The 9,769-nt window shown below is 39.1% G+C and overlaps 1 protein-coding gene across 2 annotated transcripts; it reads left to right on the top strand.

Moving 5' to 3' along the window:
* The first annotated feature begins 1,149 nt into the window (after positions 1 to 1,149).
* Positions 1,150 to 8,247, top strand: LOC111341085 (putative skeletal organic matrix protein 5). Of its 2 annotated transcripts, none has more exons than XM_022948040.2 (5): positions 1,150 to 1,307; positions 4,055 to 4,279; positions 5,908 to 5,962; positions 6,877 to 7,006; positions 7,578 to 8,247. In XM_022948040.2, the coding sequence occupies exons 2-5, from the start codon at positions 4,069 to 4,071 to the stop codon at positions 8,094 to 8,096; spliced, it is 915 nt and encodes a 304-aa protein (XP_022803775.2). In that variant the 5' UTR covers positions 1,150 to 1,307; positions 4,055 to 4,068; the 3' UTR covers positions 8,097 to 8,247. The 2 variants fall into 2 exon arrangements, with proteins under 2 accessions (XP_022803775.2, XP_022803774.2); XM_022948039.2 differs by lacking the exon at positions 1,150 to 1,307 and adding an exon at positions 3,397 to 3,553.
* The last annotated feature ends 1,522 nt before the right edge of the window (positions 8,248 to 9,769 follow it).

The following is a 9,769-nucleotide window of genomic DNA, read 5'->3' as shown; positions in this document are numbered from 1 at the left end:
TTTAACCCACTCTAAATGACTAATCAACGATTGGGCACAGTTGAGTAAATATGGCACGATATTCTACGACGAGAGTGACTAATAATTCTCTTATTATTTTATCTCCAAATGCGATCCTTAGTTTCCTTAAAAAAAGAACCGTTGAGAGGTAAGCGCGTTACTCAAAAGTAGTACAATAAGAGCTGAAGACAGTTGGTTTAATTTGCACTCCAGTAACTTGTACAGTCGATGTACCGTAGTGTGTACAAACAGCCGCAGTAAAAAGTTGCTATTTTTTTCTTTATTGTCATGTTGTTGTTTTTTTGTTTGTTTGTATGTTTGTTTGTTTTTTTATTTGGTTATTTTTGCACCATTTCTTGTCGATTCGTACCGTAATTACTGGCAGAGCGTAGAGGCAATTAAGAATGCACAGTAAAGTTTCTAATATTTTTAGATTACCCTAATTGAATTAAACAGCTTTCACATCTATCACATACGAGTAACTTTAGTAAGAGAAGCTAGATTTGTGATGAAACGGATAACTCTTGAGTCCAAAATTTCTCATGCATATCATCAAATCAGGCATTGTGGCCGAATGACCGAAAGCAACTAGAATAGTCTTAAAGCCGAAAAGAAACAACAACAACAACTGCAACATCAACCAGGTTAGGTGAAACGTCAGGTGGGTGATCAAAGACAGCCATTTAAGGGTGGCATGGCCTTGGACGATGTGCGATGTTCGAATGAAGTCGACAAATCTTTGCCCGCGAAAGAAAGGGAGAAAGAGATCTTACGGAGGATGTCAAGCCATGAGAATCGATTAGATCACGGTGTCAGTTAAGAGAGATCAGCCGATCGATAAAAAAAAAAAAATAGTCCTCATGATGCAAAGAATAGGAAAGGAAAATTTCATGGCTGTCAAATATTGTTTACAGGTGTAGAACTTTTTGCGACGACTGGCGCTGTCATTTTCCCCTTTCCTGCCCTTTTTTGTTCTTGTGCATCTACGTGCAAGCGGGCGTCACTGTGTTACGTGAATGCGGAAAAAAATGACAACACGTTGGTAAATTAGGCAGGCTATTACACGTTTCTGTTTGAAATTCGCACGCAAACTATCGGTTTAAACTGACCAAGTTATCACTTATTGGTTGATTTCGACAATTAAATTGCTTAACGCCCCTAAGAAACGATATTGGCTCAAAGCTCATTTTTTCCTTGTTGCTGCGTGATAAATACGGAGACATAAGCGGGTTATCGACGTCATTTACTTCATTTTTTTGGGTGACATCAGTTTGTTTAGTGGTTGTTTGGTCATCGTACTTATCCAGGTTAGTATGTAAACTGCACGCAGATTATTTTTTTTTAACACCCCGTGCATAATATACCGTTGACCTTCCAGAGCATTTATATCTTAAAACTGTTCCCAAGTCTTTGATACATGATAATCGTTTTAGTTAATCAATATTTATTGTTTACTTCTTACTTATTTTCTGGGTACAGTCGAACCTGAATAGTCGTCACCGTAATAAGCGGTCCGTTCCTATATTAAGTGGTCGGTCGTCAAAGTCCAAAAATTGCGACCCATAATTAATGTAATATTCACCTTTATTATATCACCCTTCACTGAGCCCTAACAGCCTTTCTATGTTGACCTCCATCTGTATTGAACAGTCACTTGAGGCGGGACCACTCAACTAAATCCAAGCATAATCTTTCAAGAAAAATTCAATCCAGATTTTTTTCCTCCCAAAATCAATTTTTAAGCAATGTTTTTTAGTGAGGCTTTGAACATTAAGTGGTGAATTAAGGCATTAAATTGCGATTTTTATCGGTTTACAATTGACCCCTATTCTGTGGAACCTGTATTTAGTGGTCAACCTTTATTTACTGGTCCATTCCCCGTAGAGATCACTTAACGCAACCGAATTTAGTCACCATTTTTTTAGGAGTGGTTCCTTCAACAACTTGAACCGTTGTTTGGTAAAACCGAATTTGTAAAACACTCTCGATTCAGCGTATAGCATTTGGTCAACGAAAACGTTTGCGATCATTGTCCAGGAAGCTTATCCGTAACAAACCCTGGAAAAGAATCTCTTTACTTCAAACAACTGTCGGCTCTTCAAGCGAAATCTTGATGTCCCCTGATTTACCAAAACAACGGCCGATGGCAGATTTTGTTTGCATAACCTTTTCCGCTTTGAGGTCCTTTAAATGAAGGATTCGTCACACATCGTCAGAGGCACATCGTCACACATCGTCAGAGGCAATGCCAACCTTTACTCTTTAAAATTTTTTTTACCGTGTTTAAGTTTAATCTATAGTTAGGTTAAGTGGCCCTCGCTGGTGAAGCCGTAGAGTTAATTAAAAGCTGTTATACCTACGTGATAGCATAAACAGGGATTAAACAGAAGAACGAAATTGCTCGACCATAGAAATTACCTATAATCAAAAGCAAACCGTGGGTGAAAAACAAAGCACGTCCCTGAGCCAGCTCTAAGTTAGTCAGAAAAATGGTAATTCAAATGCCAAATTACTTCGTAATTACTATACGAGATTGCGTCACAACAAATTATCAGAATAGCAGTGGAGAAGTACGTTTCAATCTCCAGTCGATAGTCTCTGTCTACCAACAAACAATTTCACTTCAGTGTAGCTTTTAACGTAACTTTGAACCACAAACAATAACAAGCTCATCTTTTAAAACGCTTTCTGACTTCTTTCTGGATATTTGAGGCTAAAATTTTGCCATTATTCTTAGAGAAATTAATCTGTTGGTATATGTATTGGAAAAAAAAATCATGGCCGACTACTGCTATATAAAGTAGAATTGTGTACCGGAGAACAGAGTCATTAAAGAAAGAAGAAAACGACAGTTCGAGAGTCTTAAGAGCCTTTCGCTGAGCGTCATGCGCTCAATAGCCATTATCCCCTACACTTGAAAGCATAACAAAGATGCCGCAAAATCACTCCTAAAATAATTAACGCAGAGGTGCATCATTAGAAATCCTTACACCACCCTTCGCTAGGTAAATCACAACGGCAAATAGTTAAACAGTGGGATAATGCTTTGCGATAAACTAACTTCTTAGGGCTTGAAGCCGCATGGAAGGTAGCTGAAATGACCTTAAAATTGTTACTTGTTTTTCGCTTTAAAGTTCATCACGTCTCTGCTATTTTTGTCGTTTTTAAAATTAAATTGCGCAAGTGGTTCGGGCCCAAAACAAAGAAACGATCAAAACAAAGCGATTAACTCCCCGCTGTAAATGTTAAATGCAGTTATAATTACAACGCTTTTCTATCTTCCTTTCCAATTAGGCGAATGCGGAAAAATCAAACAATAGGGATGTTGATTAATTAGGATGCTGTTCGTCTAAACACACGCAACTTTATGAATAAATCGCCAAGGTATCACTGATTGGCTGATTTCGAAAAATAAATCGTGTTACGCCCCTAGAGAACGATATTGGTCCAACGACAACTTTTTCCTTGTTGCTACTTGTTAATACGGAGACATGAACAATTTCGATTAGTTCTGTAGTTCGTTTGAAGGTGATTTAGTAATCCTGCCTAACAGGTTAGTATAACTGCACACAGAAGATCTTTTTTCAAACTCCATGTACATGCATGTACGTGCCTTGTAGTAATGCCTTGCAGAATAGTCTTATCTCATTTTCCAATTCTATGCTTTCCTGGATAGGTATACTTTTTTTTTTTTTTTTAATTAAGGAATATTCTTTGTTGACTACTTGCTGATTTTCTGAGTAATTAAGTTTTTCTGAACGTGGATATGATATATCTTCGTGTTGTCCCTGAGACAAAAAAGAAAAAAAAAAAACAGGTACGGAAACAAATTAAACGAAAGCAAAAAAAAAATCACACCGTTTCATTACCACAGCCAGTTGATTCTAGATCATTTAGTGCAGTCCAAACGTTAGAATTAAAGAAAAATTTTGTGATTTGACTCTTCTAATGAAATCTTCTTCACAAAATTTTAAGAGTTATGGAATTTTCTTGAATTTTGACAAGTCTGATTAGTAAGACACTAATGTCATATGTCTGTTAATTTAATGCGCAGATAGCAGTACCTTCATGATGAAGTTTTGGTTAGTCGCTGTTGTAATATGTTCCATAGCTGGGCCTCTCGTGGCTGATCATGATCAATGCCATGACGAAGGAAAGTGTTCGTCAGAGTCTTGTTCAGGAGGAGACTTTAGTCCTGTAAATCCTTTCAGCACGCTGGGTAAAAAGCTGGATGAGTTGATTGATTTGATGAAAGCACAAGATCTCCATTGCAATGGAGGTAAAATGATAAATGTTTAGTAAAGTTCACACAGCGACCAGGTGGACAATCAGACACGGTTTGATGCCACTCTGGTTTAAATATTTAAATATACGCTCGAGGAGCATTCACTCGGGCTTCGTTTATGGCCATGGCATTCACACAAAACACGAACACCATCATAACATACATAATTTGCAGAACGAGATCTGAATTGTTGTACTTTTATTGACACTGTAACATCGTTATGTTCATGTGCATTAGTCATATTGACAAATTTTTCTACACATTGTTCATCACGTCTTCTACTAAGCATATACAAATCCACGCGAAGAGCAAATCAACATTCACGATCGCTTGTACACTAATAATAGTGATTATGTACGAAACACCAAATCGTACTTTACAAGTATTGACCAATAACAGAAATGAGACATTTAACGGAAGAGCTAAGCTTATATAGTTAACCTTACTATTCAAGTTGCTTCTGTCAGTATCCTTATCCAATTCGTTGTTACTAGTGCTACCTTTCGAAGTTGCGTTCACAAACATTCTTGATTTTTTCAGCGAGTGAAGTGTTCGTCTTAGCATCACAGTCTGTTGTTAAATTGGCGTCACAGTTTTGCCAGTATTTTCGTAGTTTGAACTCACATATGGCTCATTTGTTATCTCGTGACAACTAGTGTGAACTTTGCGCATGTGGCTAACTTTCATGCAAGCTATGAAGTTCGTGGACCGGCCCATTCCGAAAACACTTGACATCATTTAGCGTGGGCTTACCACGAAAGGCGTGTGCGTTTGCATATGGGATAAGCGTATAAGACGTGAATCTTTGCAAAGCGGTTTTCACAAAACACAACATTCTGTAAATTATGTTGTTTACGAAGAGCGAGCACATAATAACACAAGTTATCGCACTCTCATCCCCAGTTTCCACGGTTTACGCAAGGAACGCCTGGGACCTTGACCCCGCTTTTGGCTACCAAGAACGGCTTGCATTTTGAGACTCGGGCTTTCCTATGAAAACCCGAGTAATTAAGTAATCGGGGAAATTACAATACATCAACCTTACAATAATGATTACATTCATTAAGGCTTTAAACCAGAGCAGCGTCAAACCATGCTTCTTCTCGGTGTAGAAGACAGAGGACACATCAAGAACACCAACCTTTTGTTTTCATTGTTTTCCTAGTTATTCGTCTTTTTGTTATTTATTGTTTTACTTCTTGATCGTAAATTTTGAACACGTGATGGCCAAATAGTTTGCACGCTGAACTATGAGCAGAGAGATCCAGGCTCGAAGCCTGGCCAGGTATATTGTGTTGTGTTTTAAAAAACACAGAACTTAATTTCCACAGTATGTCTCTCCACCCTGGACTGTTACAGGTACTAATACCTAGAAAAAATACTGGGGGTTAAGTCACCTTGTGAGCCACTTGGGTTGAGTGAAATCTTAACAAAAACCGTTTTGTTTTAATGACTGTGTGGGACCACTTTGGGACTGGGTGACCTAAAAGATACATATTCCTCCCTTCCAATAAACTTTAAGAGGAAATTATGATGAGAGATTTATCAGGAAATGAGCGGCAAATCCACTTGAAACTCTGTGATATCACATTTGTCTTTTGCTTTTTGATACTGTCTGCCAGGTCAAGGACTTAAGTCTACGCCCAAATCGTGCAAGGAAATCGTGGACACTGGAAGGTTAGTAATTTATGAAGCTGAATTCAAATTGTCACCAGGTATAATAATTAACTGTTGCAAATTCTAAGACGTCGAGGGCTGATGTTTGATGCTGAGCTCCACATCGGAACTGACTCCTCTTCAGTTATCTTGGCACCACATGAACTGTCAAAAGCGAGGCGCGCGTGAAATAGAAACTGAAGACTGCTCCTAGTCTGGTCCCCAGTCGTCTTAATGACGCACTCGGCATGGGTGTGCTAAGAGGAAAATGGGCCATCAAAAACTGGAAATTTCATAGATCAGCTGGGGATCGCTTTGGAAACAATCAGTTCCTAGAAAGGACAGTCCATCAGTACATGATATTCAAAGTTTGGAGACATTTCACCTGAGAAGCAGCAAAGTATCAACCTTCGGATGTACATGCAAAATCATACCCCCCACCGTGGTACAAGAGAGAGAAGGTTGAGAGCCCCTCCTCCCCTCCCCTGCCCTCTCCTCGGCATTTTCATTACCCTGCAATATTTTCAGCGCCTTGTTATCTAATATCTCCTATATGTAGGAGCCGATTTTCGCCAATTTTACACCAAATGCGTCTTCAAGATAAACAAACAGCTGTTGAATTGGACAGTTACCCAGTGAAAATCTTCTTCATGTAATCGAAAAAAAGAAAAAAAAAATAAGAAAAAATAAAAAAGGTGGGGTGGGTGCAGGGTGGCATCTATCCAACCCCCTCTCCTATAAAAGGACAAAGGCAACACAGCTCGCCCACTCACTAGTTTTTAAATCCATCGAAGAAGATTCAATATATAGATTGCAATACAACTCAATTTGGATCTAATAAAGGTATCTGGAATTCTGAGTCGAAAATGTTATTTTGGGGGCCTTTTCTTTTTAATAAAAATCATGAGGACAAAATAGTGCTGTTTTCCAATCAGGTCCGATGGAGACAGGACATACAAGCTGGATGTTGGAGGCAAAGAGATTCCCGTTTACTGCCAGGTGACTCCGCTTGAAGGCTGCGGAGCAGGTGGTTGGACGATGGTTATGAAAATGGACGGACAAAAGGTATGAGATACGGCAACAATGATCAAAATATTAAAACGGTGGTCTTTGATGGCTCATCGTGCCCGCTTTGATCCCGCCCAAGAAAGAAGGTGCGAGGAGTGGACTTTCAGAGTTTGCAGCGTTTGGACAACGTCTGCTACGAAGTCGCAAAAAGTGGCAGAAGACAGTCAAAAGAATAGTAATGATAATAAACAAACAACCCTGGGTTTATCGTGCTACAAACACAGTGGCTTTCTTTACCGGCTCTCCAAATAGACAAGTCATTCTGGATTTTTATCAGAGCAAAAATTTTCTCTAGCATATAATAAATCATTTATTGCCCAAGTTTTTTCGGTCGAAATGGCTGAGGCGAAGCCGAGGGCCATAAAAAAGCAAAAAAACAAACAAACAAAAAAAAGGAAGCAAAATCATGACAGGTCGTCATGGATCATATGTTAGAGCAGAGGGGGTTTTAATTCCTCTAAGGGTTTACCAATTCACTCACACATTTTATTCACTCATCTCTTTCTTCATTCCATTCACTTAGTCACTCATTCATTCATTCATTCTTTCAATATTTTAAATGTTGCAGAAACACTTCACTTATGATTCTGCCCTGTGGACCGACCTCATAACATTCAACACCCATGGTGGGGAAACTGGGTTTGACGCACATGAAACAAAGTTATCGACTTACTGGAAAACACCTTTTTCAAAGATCTGTGTTGGTATGAAGGTCGGAAATAAACTCAATTTCCAAGTCATCGACCAACAGGCAACCTCTCTTCATTCACTGATCGCTGATGGCAAATATCGTGCCACCTCATTGGGACGTGACAAGTGGAAGAATCTTATTGGCTCCGACGCCTCCTTACAACGCAATTGTAACAGGGAAGGGTTCAATGCTCAGGGCGACAGAGATAGTAATTCAAAGGCAAGAATTGGTATTACTAGTAACAACGAGAACGATTGCCTCACCAATGACTCCAGGATTGGATTTGGTACCGCAGGATATCCTGACAACAACCAGTCCTGTGGGAATGTAGCGCGACACGGTGGTGACAATGGAGACAAGACCATTCCTGCCATGGGGTACATCCTGGTTCAGTAAGATCTGCGAGAAAATGATCGGATTTTTTTAATTTTAGTACAGATTTAGGCGAGATCGCGATTGACGAGTTCAATTTTGAATTATTCATAATTGTTGTTAGCGTCAAGTTATTACTGAATAAAAATAAAGATCTTAAAGGAAACAAAGTAAAGGCTTGGTTATATAATTATGATACTCAGCCCTCTGAATAAGGATATTGAACAAAATAAGCACTTTAATTTCCTAAAGATTTCACAAGAACCTGGAAAACTGAAGTTTGCTTTATCACCGTCCATAAGGAACATAGGTGAGATCAGCTTTTCGCAAAATGAAGGCGTCTGTCCCTCTCCATTTCCTTTGAGTTAAACCTTACAAAAATGGCTGCACTATATTTTCTCTCGTAGGATTAGGGTGGAGGGGGGATGGGAGGAGGGGAGGGGGAGACTGGGGTGGATCCAGGGGTGGATCCAGGGGTGGTTCGGGGGGTTCGGTCGAACCCCCTAAATTTTCCCTCAAAATAATGGAAATCATGTTCCTGTAGACCTAATTTTCAAAATCTCCCTGGGGAGCATGCCCTCAGACAATTCTCCGAAACCCCTTTGACTTAATCCTGGATCCGCCTCTGGTAGAGAGCTTAATTGACAGAGCCCAAGCAACTGCGCCTGGTCTTCAATTTTTTAGAGTCTTGCCTAATTCAAGAGCCGAAAAATAATTTTCCATGGAACAGGACTGGTAAAGAGATCGGGAGAATCAAAACAGATGGCTAATATATATTTTAATCAACATTGGCTAAAATGCAAAAATAGACCAATTTGAAAAAAGAGAGAAATACGTGAAATAATAATAATAATAAATGATAATAATAATAATGATAATAACGGTTTATTCACAGTATATCCACATAAAAAGGTGTGGCTCTTTATCTGTGAAGGCCTACGATACTAAAATTTAATATTAAACCTAATTTATAATGACTAACTAAATTGTAATAAAAACTATACATGAAAGTAAATATGCAGAATATATTGGTTGGTGGTGGTGGTTGTTTCTATATTTTTACAAGCAAGACAAAGCGCGCGCCTTCAAGAACGCCTTGCAGAGCCTGCAGTATTCTTTAAAATCTGTGCAATTCCTTATATTTGCTGGCAATTCGTTAAAAATCGTGGCTGCTGAATGCTGAAGGGTGCCTTGTACAAATGGAACATAAAGCCTTGGAGCAACACTGGAACGGAGATGCCTAACGGGTTTAACGACTTGCAAATTTAAATGGGAGGGCCAGTTATCAGAATACAGTGCTTTAAAAATAGTCTTTAGTAGTGAGTAGTCCCTCATAACTAAAAATGAGTATGAAAGGTTGACAAATGGAGGGGTGGACGAGGGTAGTTGGAGTCCGAGTAGGGTGCATCATCGCCTCGAATATTTATCTATGGCTGGAGATTTGAAAACTTGGATTTCAATCATTTTCGCGCAGCCAAATCGAAATTGCATTGAGAAAAAAAAGAAACAATTAATTTCTCAAGCATATAATTCCATGCACGTCCGGCAACTGCAATGGCGAAAAAAGAATCGTTGGCGACCTAGCGAATGCCCCTAGTTGTTAAAAGACTAGTAAAATACACCAATCGATAGAGCGTCAAGTTTTATCACACGACTCGAGAGGAAATATTCCAATTACATGAACCGCGACCGCGGGA

Source organism: Stylophora pistillata, chromosome 6 (assembly GCF_964205215.1).
Source record: "Stylophora pistillata chromosome 6, jaStyPist1.2, whole genome shotgun sequence".
Lineage (NCBI taxonomy): Eukaryota > Metazoa > Cnidaria > Anthozoa > Scleractinia > Pocilloporidae > Stylophora > Stylophora pistillata.
The sequence above is the reverse complement of the archived record's forward strand: the minus strand, read 5'-3'. Positions and strand labels throughout refer to the sequence as shown.

Coding starts and splice junctions, on each gene's coding strand:
- LOC111341085 (XM_022948040.2), top strand. CDS start 4,069: ATGATGAAGTTTTGGTTAGTCGCTGTTGTAATATGTTCCATAGCTGGG. Junction 5,963..6,876: donor GAAATCGTGGACACTGGAAG/GTTAGTAATTTA, acceptor TTTTCCAATCAG/GTCCGATGGAGACAGGACAT. Junction 7,007..7,577: donor TGAAAATGGACGGACAAAAG/GTATGAGATACG, acceptor TAAATGTTGCAG/AAACACTTCACTTATGATTC.